Raw genomic sequence first — 18,767 nt, 5'->3', positions numbered from 1 at the left:
TTGAAAATGGAATATTCCAAATGGCTAATAAACATTTGAGTTTAATAAAACAAAAAAATTGGTGTTGCAGGTAACCATAATAATTGAGAAACGAATTACCTCCCTTTATAGTCACTAATTTTCAAAACAAAAAAAAACGTCAATCTTTTTTACAGTTTCAAATTGGCTATTTTATTTTATAATTTAAAAAAAATCATGTTAAGAGGAAACTAACACCTTTTTCTCCCCATGTTAGGAATGTTTTTTTTTAAATAATAACATTATTATTTCAGCACAGTTCATTTTAAATTTGTGTTTTATTCATTTGGTAAAACTTGTGGATAACGCTGTGTTTTACAGTTATTTTAAAAATGGAATGGAAATTTAAATTTCGTTCCATTTTAATCTTTTTTTTAACTTTAGTTTTTAATATAAAATAAAACACTTTGTTTCATTAATTAAGATTTAAATAAATATTTCTTCTCAATTTTGACATTTTCATTGAATTTTATTTCATTAATTAAACATATATTTATTTTTCATAAATATGTAAACCTTTTATTAATTATTAGATATGGTATGGTTTTAATTTATAAGAAAATGTTTTTTTTCTACATCAGGAAATTAAGTAATATTATCTCCTACAATTTATATCTGATTAAATTCTTTTTTTATATACATTAAAGACAATGTACTAGGAATTCTATTTGCATATGTTATTAAATTTCAAAAAGAGGACTACCACACTGCTACATGATCGTAATGCTTTGCAATCAGGATAAGCTCAGAACAGTTCAACAAATTGATGCAATTGTGTCAGCAGAGATACCTGGACCTGAAAAACCAGAGCTTTGTGATTTAGTTAAGTCTTTAATGGTACATGGTTCAACCTCATTGTAATTGTTTATGTCATAAAAAGTATCTTAATGATGTGTGTTTTTAAAATGTTCAACTACCGTGGAATTTCTTCGGGTTCTGCTAGTAAATAAATTGTTATATGATAATAATTTTGATATAGACCATGTTATTATGTGAGAGATTTCCACAGTTCAAGAAAAATGAAAATTTTAAAATATTCATTTGTAAAATATCTGTATTTCGGACATGCGGGATAAATACTGTATTTGTAACAATAGCAACAAATGTTAGTATGTCAGTATACTATGCCTAGTACAGCTGTTGCAAATGATAACATATTTATATAATTTGGAAAAATTTTGTAAATAAAGCAAAAAATCTCAACATATTACGTTAAAGTTATTCTGAACTGAAAAATGAAGCAAAATGAACAAAAATTCTATTGTAACTTGCTTGACATACTCTGCAATCTGTTCATTAATTTAACGCACTCATCTTGTATAAAAAAGTATATGGCTGTAAGAATGAATAAAACTGAAAGCAATCATTATTTCAATCAAAAATGTATAGGGGTTAACAGAAGAAAACAGTATTATTGAAAAATCAAATGCACTATGATTCCATGAAAATTTAGGCATAAGTGTAATGGGTAGCAGTTAGAGTAAATAGTAGTGAGTAAAATGGCAGCAACCTATTTTTAGGGAGATATTTATTTGGGAGAAGCAAGTAATCTGGATGAAATGTAAGGATTTTTGGAAAGAAAATGCAATTGGGAAAATTGACTTTTTATATAGATAAACGTGACATTATAATTAAAAACAAATGCATAACTCTGTTATGTAGACAACATTTTAAACATTTACTTAATGCACAATATAAAGAGAATCTGCTTAATACACAATATAAAGAGAATCTGCAGATAGCTACCAGCTTGGTGCATATCTAAATCTGTTTCAGAGCCGGTAAATAATTATGCTATATGGTTAAAAACTTGTTATTGATAAAAACTGCATTTCAATGTTCAGACGGAATTTCTGAATATACAAAAAAGATGACAGAATAGGAGTCTCTTAAAAACACCTAAGTGTTTCTGAATTTTAATATGTATCTTATTGTGTTAAGGCTATGATTTCTAACCTGTCACTCTTGCTGCCATAAGGATTTTTCTTGGTGAAAAGTTCCAGCTTGATATAAAGAAGCTAATATCCTTAACAGCATTCATCTTGCGTTGGTTGAAGTGGGTGCTTCCAATTCACTGCAAACAGAATGAAAACCAATGAAGGATGGTGTTCCATTGTCAATATTGAGATGATAGTGATGGGCAGTCTTGACTCGACTAAAAACATGAATCTGTTGTACATCTGGGTGACTTCATTGTTTTGAACTATATTTTAAATTTGCAGCACATGTTTCTTTCAATCCTGAAGTGGTTTTACTAATGAATTCACCTCATTAACATATGGAGCATGGCCAAATCAGTGAAGAGAGGAAGATTGTATGACTTTCAGAACTATCTTGATTTCTTATCTAAACTGCAGTCAACATTGTCAGCAGTAGAAAGCAAAGTAGACATTTCTGATTCACTCATTTATATCCTCCTCTCCCTAACCTGTTGAAGTGATAAAAGATCAGAGTTATTTGAAATGTTCTGAACCAAGGAAATTGGCTGCTTTTCGGAAGGAAGAAATCCTGCTGTCAGCAGCTTAGGTTGGAAAGAAAAGCTCTGTAATTTGTCAATTATTTGAAAAGTTTTCACCTAAGATTGCTACGGCATAGTCCAAGTTTTTAAGTACAAACTTCTGGCTCACCATGTACCAGAGAGCAATGTAATTGTGACTCTGTCTGGATGCCAGGGATGTCAACTTAAATGTTTGGGAAACAAACTTTTTTCAAGTTAATTTAGACAAATTACAAGGTGCAATCTTTGTATCTCTGTGTGTAAGCATTTTTGTTTTCCAATGAAGACATTCAAAATTTCTGACATGACGAAAGATAATCGCAGTCAACAAAGCTAAATATGCAAGTGTTTAAAAAATAATGTAAATTAGGCAAATGTGAGAAATCTTTAATAACATTTATTTTAGAATGATTTTCAAACAAAATAAAAACCTCCATTTTATCATTATTCTTTAATGGAAAATTAAATGTTAAGAACAGTTCTTAATTATCATTAAATTATGTTGTTCTGTCCATGTACAGAAATTTGTTAAGGTTAGTTTTAGGAATCGTTTTTCATTATCACAGTTAAACATGTTAATAGTGCATGTTTGGTTTGGCAAGCTATTAAAGAAAAAAAGCAGAATGAAGGTATGGACAATCTCTAGAAAGCTAATAACTGTGGAATTTACTTTTGAAATTTAAAAATTTGTTTGACCTTTTATAATTAAAAATGTGATGTATTCTACTTTATATTTCTAGTGTCACTATCAGAAAATACATCATTATGTGCAGATGGCAAGGAAATTGTTGTGGAATCTTGCTTCGAATGTAATAAGTTAGAATTGGTGAGTTGTATGGTTTTCACTTAATGCACTTTCTATAGAGATTAGAATTATGGGCCCAAATTCTAGTATGTATTAAATGTTGAAATTGTTTATGTTAGTATTTTATTTAAATATATCAAATCATCCAGAAATTTAGGGGTTTGACACCTATGTTCTCAGATTTTGTAGTAATTTGCATCCTAAATGGACATCATAAAAAATAAAAAATCCTGAAAATTTGAACATGTAACTCCAAACGATTTAGAACGTTTTCTGTTTTGCATAGTGTGAGGTGTCATTTGGGCAACATTTTAATAATTACATTGGCTAGAATATTTTTAGTTGGGAACATTGTGTGATCCTGAAAATTCATTCGGGTAAGTTTTTTGGCTCAATAAGTCCAAAAATGGCCACGGATTTGCTCAGAAATGAAGCCATCTATGTAATTGCATCAGATTTTGACATTTTTCACATGTGCAGCATTGTGGAGAAAAACATTATGTGGCTGAAATGATACAATGTTTTTTTTTTCTTTTGGGCATTCATGCAGACACTATGAAGTATGCCTGGAGCAAAAACGGTAAAACGTTATTTTGTTCAATCAAAGTTATTTCTATTGAGAGGAGCAATTAAATTAAATGTAAAAACATTGTAACTGATAGACCATTAAATTAAATGTAAAAACATTGTAACTGATACACAATTAAATTAAATGTAAAAACATTGTAACTGATAGACCATTAAATTAAATGTGAAAAACATTGTAACTGATACACAATTAAATTAAATGTGAAAAACATTGTAACTGATAGACAATTAAATTAAATGTAAAAACATTGTAACTGATACACAATTAAATTAAATGTGAAAACATTGTAACTGATAGACAATTAAATTAAATGTGAAAAACATTGTAACTGATAGACCATTAAATTAAATGTAAAAACATTGTAACTGATACACAATTAAATTAAATGTGAAAAACATTGTAACTGATACACAATTAAATTAAATGTGAAAACATTGTAACTGATACACAATTAAATTAAATGTGAAAAACATTGTAACTGATAGACCATTAAATTAAATGTAAAAACATTGTAACTGATAGACCATTAAATTAAATGTAAAAACATTGTAACTGATAGACCATTAAATTAAATGTAAAAACATTGTAACTGATACACAATTAAATTAAATGTGAAAACATTGTAACTGATAGACAATTAAATTAAATGTAAAAACATTGTAACTGATAGACAATTAAATTAAATGTAAAAACATTGTAACTGATAGACAATTAAATTAAATGTAAAAACATTGTAACTGATAGACAATTAAATTAAATGTGAAAACATTGTAACTGATAGACAATTAAATTAAATGTGAAAAACATTGTAACTGATAGACCATTAAATTAAATGTAAAAACATTGTAACTGATACACAATTAAATTAAATGTGAAAAACATTGTAACTGATACACAATTAAATTAAATGTGAAAAACATTGTAACTGATAGACCATTAAATTAAATGTAAAAACATTGTAACTGATACACAATTAAATTAAATGTGAAAAACATTGTAACTGATACACAATTAAATTAAATGTGAAAACATTGTAACTGATACACAATTAAATTAAATGTGAAAAACATTGTAACTGATAGACCATTAAATTAAATGTAAAAACATTGTAACTGATAGACCATTAAATTAAATGTAAAAACATTGTAACTGATACACAATTAAATTAAATGTGAAAACATTGTAACTGATAGACAATTAAATTAAATGTAAAAACATTGTAACTGATAGACAATTAAATTAAATGTAAAAACATTGTAACTGATAGACAATTAAATTAAATGTAAAAACATTGTAACTGATAGACAATTAAATTAAATGTAAAAACATTGTAACTGATAGACAATTAAATTAAATGTAAAAACATTGTAACTGATAGACCATTAAATTAAATGTGAAAAACATTGTAACTGATAGACCATTAAATTAAATGTGAAAAACATTGTAACTGATAGACAATTAAATTAAATGTAAAAACATTGTAACTGATAGACAATTAAATTAAATGTAAAAACATTGTAACTGATAGACAATTAAATTAAATGTAAAAACATTGTAACTGATAGACAATTAAATTAAATGTAAAAACATTGTAACTGATAGACAATTAAATTAAATGTAAAAACATTGTAACTGATAGACAATTAAATTAAATGTAAAAACATTGTAACTGATAGACAATTAAATTAAATGTAAAAACATTGTAACTGATAGACAATTAAATTAAATGTAAAAACATTGTAACTGATAGACAATTAAATTAAATGTAAAAACATTGTAACTGATAGACAAAAGTTTTTTTTACATAAGATTCCACCATGAAAATATGAAACTATATTTTTGTCTTTTCAATTGCAAAGAATTTAATCTGCTGCTATAATCGTAATTTTTATCTTTGCATATTTCAAAAAATTCTATTTGTAAAATTTTTGCAGTGTAAAGCTTTTATAATTTTTTCCTTAAAAAAGTATTTGTAAAATTATGTGAAAGTCATATTTTGAAGAAAACAATATTTTAACTTCTTCCAGCCATTGTTAAATATATTTTTATCTTTTAGAAATCAGAAAAACCTTATTGTCAAGAAACTGGTTATAAAAGTCGAATTCGTTGTTCAAATGGAAATCAGTTTTTTAAAAGGTGAGAATTACTAATTATATAAAGACATTATTGTTAGGATTGTAAAATAAAATAATCCTAACAATGTTGTGTGTAATCTTTTTGCATTTAATATGGAATACAGGTGTGTTAAGCGACAACTAATAATTAACTTTGAAATGTGAAATCAGTTAAATAAAGAATCCAAATCTTCATTATTTGGTAGCAGTTGCTCTCACTCATCTCCGAGTATTGGGTCTCATTGTTTGTCACTGTGACGAGCATGCACAAAACGCACAAAAAGTATGAGTTGTGCGTGCCTGTGTTGGGGAGCGAATCTGGGACCGTTAGATTACAAAAAAAAAAAAAAACGTTTGTGAGCGATACTCGCATTACCGCAACAATTGGGTTCGCCCGACGGCTATAAAAAGTCAAGCCGAAACAAAGATTGGGAGTCATTTCTTTTTTCTTTTTTTTTTTTTTTTTTGGTCGGTCGATGGTTGAAAAGAACGGTCTTGTGAAGAGTGTGATGTTTGCAAGAAGAAAGAAGTCAAAAGAACTGATTGGTTCAACTTTGAAAAGAATTTCTGGCGTGTATATCGCTTAACACAAATTACTCAGCTTTCTCCTTCCTCGTGCTATGACAGTCACTAGTCTCCTATCTTTGGGATGGATGTTTATATACAATGTGGCTTTTAAGTCAAAGTCTATGGTGGAAGAGTCATGGATAGTAGGGCAGGTCGATTTGCAACTTTTTTCAGAAAATCAACATGGCACTGGTGATGATAGCTCGGATTTGATGTGATAAGAACATATACAAAAAATTAGACTCCCATCTTGAACAGAAAATTGAGCATTTAATTTTAAAAATCGTGTAGAAAAATGCTGAAAAATCCTTCATTTTCATAGCATTTTTCACAACACTGACTGTAATTTCACTATTTTTATAAAATATTTAATTAAAATTGATATATTTATATGAAATACATTGAAAGAAAAGTATATACATGAATTATAATTTTAATTATGAATCACACCTAGCAACATATCCCAACTTTTACTGCATTGATTAAACAAAAATTGTTAAAAAAGCTAATTAGCAACTAAGTCTTTTAAATTTCACATTTCAAAAATATATGTGGAGATGTATTACACAATATAACAACTTGATACAAGTTACAGAACCATGTATTTTAATTTTTTTTATTAAATGCAATAATAAAAACTGTTATAATAGAACTAAATTGTTCTGTATACTTTCCTTTTGAAGAAAATGAAGGTCTAATTTGCTGGCACGATGACTTTGTAATAATGTGTCTGTCTTGCTTTCTGCCCATATACAACTTTTTGAGAAAAATCAATCAAATTTGACTAGTGAGTGGCTGCAAAATTGATAGCAGTAATCTTTTTCATTGTTTTTTTTTTTTTAGTTGTTCAGTATTTCTGGAAAAAACAACACAAAAAAAAAAAGAAGCAAAACAATTATTTGAAAACACTTAATTTTTATGTTTTTGCAATGTAATATGAATAAAACTAACTATTGTTTGGGTAAATTAAGAAAACTAATAAAATTTAATGGATAAATATTTATTTACTTAATGGACAAAATCCTTTGAATGCCCTCTTCTCTCACATCCAATTCATCTGAGTTTATCATCGATATTATATTTTCTGGAAGTAGTGCAAAAGCGCTATATCTTGAACTATCATGGATTTGGATTTCAGTTAACTGTTTTGTTCTCTGAATCATATTAAAATATACTGTTGTTGGTTAAAAAAATATTATCGGTTTTGATCTCAAACTATCTAACTGGATACACTTGACTGATAAATTTGACCAAAATGTTTAATTTATCATAGTGTTTGAGGATAGACAACTCTAGTCTATAAACACATTAATCTTGTGCTTTATGTTAGCCATGTTCCTTGATTCAAGGGCCCAATTTTCTAAGTTAACTTCTCCACAAGAAATGCCAACAGCATACTCAAAAAGTAGCCTCTGGTCTTCACACTTAATTTGTTTCTTCTGCTGTCAGATAATGATGATTGGGAGGAACACTAATTTTTTAGAATTCTACTTGAGGCAAATCTTGATAATTATTGATACAAAGTTTCCACAAAGGACCCGTAAATGTTGTTAGGCTTTTTGTTGTTCCATCAATTCATTTAAAAATTACTGTAAATGGCAGTTCTAGTGGAACCTGAAAATTGGAAAATTTGCATGTTTAATAATAGAGCCAGATTACATAATAAATACCAATATATTATTTTATTTTCCACAAAAAAGGAACATAATTTCAGGTGAATCTATAGAATTAATTTTACCTCCTTGTTAGGAGGTCAAGTGCAGATTATGTGCCTTGTTTGACAATTTTCTGTCTTGCACTTTACCGGAAAGTCATCACATCTCATGACAGAAAGTTTAGAGCTACAAAAAGATATATCAAACAGTCTGTCTAGCTGTTCCTTCGTTCTTTTCACTTTCATTGCTGCAAGAGATTTCGTGTCAATCTGTTTGGCCCTCTTATAGCAAACTATTGACCTTCTGTCCTATATAATGTTACCTTAACAAGAGCAATTGTGGATTGGCTGCTTGCCGAATACTAATTATTTCCTTGGCAATTTAACTTAGAAATCTCACTATTTTTTAAGTGGGGATAACTGTTTCGAGGAAATAACTAAACTGGATGACTTGTCATGAAGTTGGGGGTGCTGTTTCATCCAAATGACAAGGTGGATCAGCAAATTTTGTGAACCACGGGTTAAAACTGAACGTCATGCTTTTACTGACATTCTAATCTGAAAAGTAAAATAAATAAATGGATTATAACTGAAGGAAACTGTGTTAGGCTAGCTTCCAGTTTCATATGTAAAAAAATAAGTAATAGTTATAAGAAATAATAAAAAAAACTTTGTAAAGTTGAATTAGATGTATTAAAGAGAGAGGATCAAACCAAATCAGAGGCATAGTAGTGTTTAGACATTTTTAGCAGATTTTAGCTCCTCCTTCGATAACATGAATTTATCCAGTGAGATTCATTCTTGCTGTAACTGTGCCATTTTAAACAAGTGTTTAGTGTTTAGAGTTTGATAAATCAGTGCTTGTGCATCTATGTTACCATGCTATTTTTAATAGTATTTTCAAGTTAAATTCAATTTTTATGAAATTTTTATTTATTGAATTTTTAGGTGAAAGTACAGAATAGTTACAATACAACCTCCTTCCCATATTAAGAATGACTTTCTAAATAACAAAGTTATTTGGCACAATAACATAGATGCCCAAATAACGAAAAACCTTTAAAGGAGTTTCCTTATTTACTTGTATTAATCTTTGTGGGTTATCTGATTTTAAAACTATAATTTTAGAAGAAAAACACTGCTTAAAAACAATTACTCCCTAAAAATAAAAGAAATTAAAATTTGGCACTAATTTTCTGCCAAGTATTTTTTATTAAGTAGAAAAACTTGAAAATTTACGTGGTTATGTTTCGTAAAGAATGTGTAGAATAAAATTGTATTGACTACTTTTTTTTGTTTGTTTTAATATAAAACTGGAGTATTACCATATTTTAATAAAAATTTCAAATAGAATTTGATGTGAAATATTAGGTTGATGCAAAAATAATGCCATTATTTTTGTACCAACCTAATAGAAAAACAAATTAAAAAAGATAAAACAAATATATTTAAATTCCCTGCAGACACTTGAAATATAATAATATATATTTTAAACAAGTCTTTTTCATTTTTCCTTTCGAAATAATTAAGCCTAAATCGTAATGTTTTCAAATTAAATAATAAACAAACGTTAATTTTCAATATCAATAACAAGCGTGTTTTGCGACGGTGAAATCTAAAATGTTTCCACCCCAAAAAAAGTTCCTAAAATGAAAAAGCGAACTTTGGTCGTTATTATTTAAAAAACATAATTTTGCCTTTACTGTTAATATTTATTTTATGAATTCATTATCCTCACTCATTTTATTTAAAAATGTAGTTTAAAATATTTTCTAAATAATGATTCCATTTTCTTAACAGTACAGTGTGTTTTGATGACAGGACGTTCTTGACAATTCACCAAAAAACTTTTAATCGCTTCAATTTTTCAACTTTTAAAGTCATTTCCTCAAGTAAAGATAACGATTTTGAGAAAAATATTTTGTGTAGGTCTTTTCTTTGTCAAACCCCAACTATCATCATCATTGCCTCACCAGGGTTCCAAAATCGACCTGCCCTAATGGATAGTGTTTGCAAAGGAGAGGAGGGACAGGATTGTTCTTCTTCTCCTCCTCTTCTCCTCAAAGTTCATGGTGTCATGATATGTCACACTTCTCTATGTCTTCCTGTCTCTGGTAGTTTCCTCCCACGAGGTCAATGTTTGCTAGAGCCAGAGTGCACTTGAGTGGGCCTTTCGGATTCTTCATGGCCTCATACCTTAGGCCAGTTCTCCATGTAGCATTTTCTTGGTGAGCCTTGAATTAACCATCATGTGCATACAAGTGTGTATTACTACTGCCTGGAACACCATTATTTTGGTGGCTATCGTTAGTGTGTGGTTGTTTAATACATGGCAGTTGAGTCGACCAAAGGTGGAGTGGGTTGCCCTGATCCTGTTCTCCACGTCTTTCTTACATGTGGGAGCTCTCTGAGTAGGAGAATTGGTCCAATTCTTCTAATAGTTGATTGTTTATTGTGTTGTTAAAGTTTGGGAGCATCAGTCCTGATGGATGTTGGACAAGGGTTTTGGTCTTGTACGTGTTGAGCTGCATCCCAAAACATTCGTAGCCTTTGCCATCTAACCTGGGATGGCATTGTCGTCACTATACTGCAGTTCTTGCACTGTACACAAGGTAGTCTTAGTTCTGGCACAGAGAAACGTCTCCATCCATACGGAAAAGTAGGTTGATCGAGAGTATCTCTGAGGGAATCTCATTGAGCATTGCTGCCATGTAGAGAAACATGTTGGAGCTAGAACACAACTCTGCTTCAGGTCGCCATTGATGGGGGAATGGGCCTGAGAGAGTTCTGATGGCAGACTGTCCCGACGATTCCATCATGAAGGGCACACACCAGTTTGATAAAGTTGGGTAGACAACCATACCTTGCGAGGACTGCCCACATGACAGGTCATGGCACTTCTTCAGATCCCAGAAAATGAATATGATGGGCTGTTGTTGTTCAAGGCTCTTCTCTTGTAGTTTTTGTGCACAGATCATATCTACGATCCAGCGAAAAGGTTGAAAACTACTCTGGGACTCTGGTAGGACATCTTCTGTGAGCATGAGGAGGCGGTCAAGGAGAATCCGGGTGAAAATCTTACTCGCAATGCTTAGTGATGATATTTCCCGGTAGTTTTTTCAATTCTCCCTGTCCCTCTTCTTAAAGATGGTAATGATGTTAGCATCGTGGAAGTCACTCGGGAGGGTCTTGGTCTACCATATTTTCAATATAAGGAGCATCAAACGGTTCCTGAATGACCAGCATGAGTGAGGAGTTCCAGTGGGATATTTTCTGGCTCTGGGGCTTTGCCGGGTTTCATGTTTGTCTAGGATGCTCTCACTGTCTATGATAATCGTGGCCCCACTCACGTCCTTTAGATTGCTATATAGAAGTTGCGCAGATAATGTTGGTAAGTGAAACTCTGTATTCCTGCAGCATTTCTTTGTTCTGGGCTTCACGGATCTTCTTTGGCAGTCTACTACAGCTAGCTCATAAACACGTTTGTTAGCAGTTGTTGGGTGGTTCTCCAAAGTCAAATGTGTTTGTTGTTTGGTTATAATGAGCTGGTAGTGTCATTCTCATTGAACCAGTCGTACTGTTTCTTTGTGGTGTAGCCTAGTGTCTCCTCTGCAGCATGTGTCTGAGGGTGGTCTAGTGGTACTCTACTGTGGCCTGACTCACAGGATCTGTGAGGTGTCGTTAGTAGGTTTCCCTGAAGTTCTGTATAAGGTTTGGGTTACAGTTTGCTACAGTCAAAGCGTCGGTGTGGTACATTATCAGGTGTCCTTCTTGGAGAGTAAGGAGTCCGTGGTCTGTCCAACAGTTGTCTACTCCGGGCATGGATCAGGTAATGTGGACATCTCCTCAGTCTCTGGCTTTGATCAAGTCATAGTCCAGGGTGTGCCAGTGTTTAGCCCAGAGGTGTCTCCACGTGGTCTTCCGTTGTTTTGGTAACTGGAAGATGATATTGGTTACCATGTGTTGGTGTTCTGCACACAGACCCAGAAGAAGTTGGCTATTGGCATTGCAGTTTTCAATATCATGGCAGTCGAGTATTCCCTCCCACAAGTGATGGTCCTTGCCTACTTGAGTATTGAAGTCACCCAGCACAGTGAGCTTGTCGTTCGTGGACACTGCTTGGATGGTGCAGTTGAGCTGGGTATAAAAGGCAGCTTTGTCTTCATCGGTAGAGGTCAGTTGGGGCATAGACAGAGATCAGTGTAAGGTTTCTTTCCCGCGTAATGGGGATGCAGACAATTACCCAGCTCTCACTGATGGCTTTGGGAGCAAGGTTGTGTTGATGCACCAGCTGGGAATGAATGAAGCTGACACCATGGATGCACGGTTCCTCTAAGGCTTTGCCTTTCCAGAAGATGGTGTAGCCCATTCCAGCTTCCCTGATGTTGCCTTCTTTGGCAACTTCTGATCTCACTAAGAGTTGCCACATCAATGTTGAAGCAAGTAAGCTCCTTGCAGACGAGGGCTGTACATTGTTTGGGGCGGTTGGTATTCGCTACGTCTTGGAGGATGTGGATGTCCCATCCACCTATGGTTATGATCTTTCTGTTGTGTCGACCGCATTAGTGGGATGTTCATCAGTTGCAGTAAGCTGGCCAGATGTGTTTGCCGTGTTCGATGTTTACTCCACTTTTTCTAGAGACCTCACCATGTGGAGTGGGCTGCGGTGGTCCTCAATAGGTCAGTCCAGTCGAGAGTCCAGCTGCCGAACTCTGGTGTCACAGCACTGTCACTAAAGAGCGACCATCTTTGACCTGCCGCCTAAGTACAGGCTAAGGGCTTCCAGCTATCTAGGCCTGCCCCTTTCACAGACAGTGCTGTCACCTCAGAACTTGGTTGTGATGATGATGATGATGATGATGAAGAGAGATGAAAGAAACGATAGAATATCAGTCGCTGTGTTTTGCATGGTCATGGCTGCACAGCAGCCATGCACACACACTTGGCCCACATCATTTCCATCACAGATGAGACAGGCATATTGGTTGCATCGGGCTTGGTGTCAAGGCCCGTCTTGTCACCTACCCACCAGGCGCTGCGCTCTTCTGCCGACACTAAGAAGCTCTGCCATTTGGGTCTTGCTTGGTTTGATTTTGGGGTTTTCCTTCTCCTAGCCTTTGCTTGAAAAGGCACACCTTACAATGCAGCAGGGGGTTTGGATTTAGTTTTCCTTCTCTTTCTCTCTCTCCATATGTATGGTAACTCTCCAGAATGTCAGGGGGAGGCTAAAAGGTTCTACACTTTGCCCAAGGGTAACCTGGAACTGTGCAAGGTAGGGGGTGTTCATCTTCCTGAGGTATTATATATACCCGTATTACATATCTGAAGGAAGTGGCGGTATGTATGCGGGGAAGACCTAAATAATTAAAAACAAATTCAACAAATACAATACATTTAGCAAAGAGTACCTTGTTTCAGTTTCCGATGTAAAGTTCAAATAGAAAAACATTCCAAACGCTTGTCTTCATCGACAGTCATAACGGCGATGATGATGATGTTCGCAGTTAAACAGATTTATACATAAAACAATTCATTATTATCAAAATACAAAACAAATATTGCTTTCTAAAATGTTGGAATCAGGATAGTCCTAAAAAATGCTACATGGCATGATTTCAAAACACTTTATTATAGTAAAAAATCATATTTAATGTTTTTATAATAAAAAGAAATGTGTATAATAATAAAATATTACTATCAATGTATGAATGGCCTTAAGAGGCCATTTTTCATCATGGTTACATGTTTACATGCTTATTGATGCGTTATGGTCAAATATTGTTTTGTCAGGAACTTTGTCTCAAAATGAACATACTGTGCATATATTTTGAATAAAAATGATTATTGATCTTAAATTGTATTTTTAGTCCAGAAATAAAGATATAATTTATTTAAAAGTCTTACCCACAAAAAAAATGACATTTACTGCAATAATGCTATGAAAATAAGGAAAATTGTATTATCAGTCCACATGTTTCAGGAGTTTTGAAAAACCCAATTTGATAAAGAGGTCTTACCTTATAATATATTATGAAACATTAGATCACTGTATGGAAGTTGTAACTAAATGAGTAAAATTTACTATAAAAAAAAAAAAACTAAAAATTACTTCATTTTTTTCCTCTTTTCAACATTAATTATTCCCAACTCGCATTTAGGTAAAAATGCACTTTCATATAAAAAATTGAATTCATTCAATAAGTATCGATAACAAAAATAAACATCTTCTCAACATTAACATGTTTTCGTTTCTTACATTTCATACAGCTTTCTATGGATCCTTTGATATACATAAGTGTTGAAGCACCTTATATGTATAATTCACATCCCTATGTGAATTATACATATAAGGCAAGGAACCCCCAAGAAGGTCTTAAAATTTTAATAGTATATATTTTGACATACATTTGAATGTGAGTTTTCTTTATTGTTGTTGTATGCAATAATAGTTAAATAATTGTTATAATATTTTTGAAAACTTGAAATTAGGAGTAAAAAATAAAATCAATACTAGAGTAAAATTTCAATCTCAAAGCCAAATTATGACCAGAAACATAAAATTCAGTTGAAATTAAAATTTTAAAAAATGAAATGCACAAAAGCAATGTTTTAAATTTTATTCCAATTTATACTTTATGTACTTTAGGTTTAGGCCATTTTTCACCTTTTTGTAGATGTTTATTTTGAAGCGTTTCTTACACTTTATGTTTTCTAATTTTCATGTTTTTATTCTTATATCTTTAACAGCTGCCCTACCATCACATGGCAAAAAGAGAAGAAATTTTTATTATTTGAATGCTTAACTTTTATAACTGGTGTATCTTCCTTCGGTGTGTTAAGATATAGACAAAAGCGTCTGGATTATCTTCTTATTGAAAAAATTAACAGACAAATAGCATCTGGCTTATGAAACAAAATTTCCATTTTGTAATGACTTTTTGAATTGAATATGCTTATATCAATGTCAGAAATATGAAAATATTTATTTTTTCTGTATGTACATTTTTTCTTGAATGTAACATATTTATTCTGTTCTATATTATATAATTATGTTGTATTTTCAATAAATTGAAAATTAATTTGTGATCAATTGGGTTTTCTAATTTTTAGTAATAACTTATTCTTTTGGGTTATATATTACAAAAATCCAAACAATTATTTCAAAACTGAAAATGTATTTTCATATCAAATATGTGTTAGAAATGTTGGGTTACTTTTTCGCTTCTTCAACAAAAAATATGCAATTTTTAAAAAAATTTTTATTTCCTTATGATTTTGCTTTTAATGAATGTGAAATGGAATTTAGTGGTTTACTAAAACCTGATGTGTGCTATTTTCGTGTAGATGGATAATTCTTTTCTAAGTCATATACAACCAAATATAACATACTGAAAACTGCTAGCAGCAAGAAAGGAATTCAGAAACTAATTTTAATGATTTTTAATTAACTTTGTGTTGTTAATTGAAATTCAAAATAAGGCGTTGTCTCTTATAATGCGATTATTCGTTTTGACTGTATTTAGTAGCTTTGTCAATAATATTTCAATTACTTTTACAAGATTCAGAAACTTAGAACAAATACTACACTTTGAAATATTTATTTGCACAAAATATAAAGTGTTTCATTCAGGACAAATTAGACAAAAGTATGGGGTAAATAAGGATCATCCTTGATCAAAAATGATATAAAATGTCTATTCCACTCTTAACTAAAATCATCTCAGTCACCGCAAATGCATATTTACTTTAGGGGCCATTCTACTTAAGATATGCCCCATTTTTTTTTTTTTTTTTTTTTTTTTTTTCATATGCATAGAAATTCATTGAATTGAAAGAAAATATGATGAAGCATTTCTCATCAAGCATTTTGCAGTTTGAACACTCAGGCAAGTTCTCGATTCCAGAACTGTTTTGTATAACATTGAGGGATAATGCTTTTTGATGCAATCATCAGGTTAAAGAAGGTCACTAGACCAAGGAGGGTTTTTGAGTGCAGCTCAGCAATCTCTGAAGAACTGTGATTCACCTCTTGGCCTACGATGAAACTTGATCGAGGTGTTGAGAATGTGGTCGGGAAAAGTGCTATCCATCATGGGGTTCCACACTGTTTTCTCTGTCAAGATTCAACACGCCAGTCTTTTGGCGTGTTGGTGACATGTCAAATTAGATAGTTTCAAGCTGTTCTCATATGCATATTGAGTACAGACCTATCTCCGAACCTAATGCCTCCACCTATCCAAGATTAGCAAGGACTTTTAAGTGGTTTGCAGACAGAGGCACTATAGTATGTAAAAGATGAGAGGAAAAACATTAGTGATGCACATAACAAATCTACCTTTTAAAGAGTTTACTTCAAAGCCAAATGTTAATCAAGGCTTCAACCTTTGACATTACCTCTGTTACGTAGTGTGTTATTATTTTATTATTAGAAGGTACCACTTGTGCGAGTATGTTACGTGAGTTCTTATTTAGTGTTCTTGTTTGTATGACAACTTATATATTTGTTGTTGTTTATGTTGTGTGCTGTGGGAGATAGCATATTGGTGACATTAACAGGCACATGTAAAGATCGGGACAGTTGTACATTTTTATAAACACAAAGTTCATATTAATACAATTTCACTTTACCTTTGTTTTAGTGATGATGATTTTCACAAAGTTCTTATAATATAAATGGACAATACCTTTTCTGTTGAATAGCAACACGGAGACACAGATACAAAAGATGAAGATGTTCTTTTTATTATTCCATATGACCGGTCAATGGCTTTGCATCCAGGAATTTAAGTCTTACATGATTTCTTCTTCTAACCTCGCTTCCAAGGTTCCATGTCAGCTCTCTCTCTCTTCTCCCCGACTCTGATCTGAATCTCGTCTCACCCTCTCCCTAACTAACTTCGAACTCTTTCCTATATTGAGAAATCACATGTATCTGGTCAACATGACTATAATTCACGTTTTATCAACATGTGCGATTTGCACGTTTTTGAAACCATTTCTGATGACCAGGAAATTTCCCATTTTCCTTGTTGTTTTACAAAGGAATTTAACCTATTTCTCTAATTCTGTAACCCATATTTTATTATGGATTCTTTCTAAGAATGTCAATAGTTTCCAGCCAAATTTGTATTTATTAAATATTTTAACAGAATCAACAATTTACTGGACGTTCCATTTAAAACCTATTGTTCTGTAAAATTTATCTACAGGGTTCGATTCCCGTTTTATCTGATATTATTTTCATTTAACTAATTCCCTTTTTCTTTTTTTTTACTTACATGAAAAGGGGACAGCCCTTTTCATGTAACATAACCAATTGCTTTCCAGCTGGAGACAAACTATATATGAAGGATTCAAACTGAGCAATTAGTCCAACAGAAAGAAGTCAAAGACATAGCATTGCTGATCCAACTGCAGACCAATTAATTTGCTGCAATTGATTTTTGCCCTGTAATCATTTCATAGCATGTGACTGCCTCTGTCACTGTCTCTTTATATCCAAAACACACCTCAAAGATGGTGATGTCATTGGCAAATCCTTGCTTGTGCCACACCAGGCAAAGTGATTTCATGTGAGATAGAATGTGTCATACAGTTGCTTAGTTTGCTAAGTAACAGCTCCAATACAAGGATGTAAAGCAGGAGCAACAGCAATGGTATTGAGTTGACCCATTTTACTTTTTAAACATTCTCTGGAATTGTTTATGCAGGAAGATTACTTTATTGTCACAGATATTTACACCCCGTGCATTTAATGGCATCGAGTTGACACATACTTTATTTTGTTTAAATATCCGAGGTAAGAGTTTAAGGCAAGGAGATTGTAAGAGAAAAAGGCAGCTTGAAAACAAATGAAAGTCAAATATTAGAGTGTTTTCATGCACAAAGAAAGCATTTACTCTTTTTTTTTTAAGCTGGTGTTTTTTTATATATCTGGTTTTAAAGATGTTTTTTCTTTGTTTTGTTCATTTTGGCGAAACATATCTGGCTGAAATGTTTTATGATTTTCAGTGAAAATGCTCATTTAAAAATGGTTTTTGACTTTTTTGTAAGCGATAAATATGTGTTTGAAAATGCTTCAGCTTTTTAAGTTCAATGTGTTCCGCAAAAATGTTATGTTTTTCTTTTTGGTGAAAAGAATGTCCGGTGCTAGAACCATTTTCCCGTCCCTTTTCAGTAAAAAGTGTGCTTGTTAAAACATTTTTTTTGTTGTTTGTTTTGTTATTTTGTGACAAGCATGCAGTTAAAATGTACTGTTTGTTTATTTTTTTTTACTTTATGAATAGAAAAAATATGGTAATATGTAGTGTTGATAGAATTGAAAGTTTCCCTTTTTTTTTTTTTTTTTTTTTTTTTTTTTTTAAGTAGCTAAGAAAAATGAAGATAACAAACAAAGGCATTGAAGGCTGCATAATCCAGGATCACAAATGTAAAATGAAGGTGTCAATGAACGTTGCATGTTTACCATCACATTGGGAGTCACCAAAATGTAGAACGAAGACAGGATTTTAATAACAGCTTTG

The 18,767-nt window shown here is 31.9% G+C and overlaps 1 protein-coding gene across 2 annotated transcripts in view; it reads left to right on the top strand.

The window, feature by feature from the left end:
- Nucleotides 1–15,330, top strand: part of LOC145269160 (protein JTB-like) — a 46,403-nt gene extending 31,073 nt beyond the window's left edge. For both annotated transcript variants that reach the window (XM_080124772.1, XM_080124769.1), the window contains exons 4-6: nt 3,256–3,341; nt 5,966–6,045; nt 14,992–15,330. In XM_080124772.1, coding sequence (XP_079980898.1) covers nt 3,256–3,341; nt 5,966–6,045; nt 14,992–15,154 — 329 coding nt within the window. In that variant the 3' untranslated portion in view covers nt 15,155–15,330. The remainder of the gene's footprint in view (nt 1–3,255; nt 3,342–5,965; nt 6,046–14,991) is intronic.
- The last annotated feature ends 3,437 nt before the right edge of the window (nt 15,331–18,767 follow it).

The sequence above is a fragment of the Euprymna scolopes genome, chromosome 4 (genome assembly GCF_053919585.1).
Source record: "Euprymna scolopes isolate OS-2025 chromosome 4, ASM5391958v1, whole genome shotgun sequence".
In the NCBI taxonomy this organism is placed as follows: domain Eukaryota; kingdom Metazoa; phylum Mollusca; class Cephalopoda; order Sepiida; family Sepiolidae; genus Euprymna; species Euprymna scolopes.
Note: the sequence above shows the minus strand (reverse complement) of the source record. Positions and strands in the feature narration are given on the sequence as shown.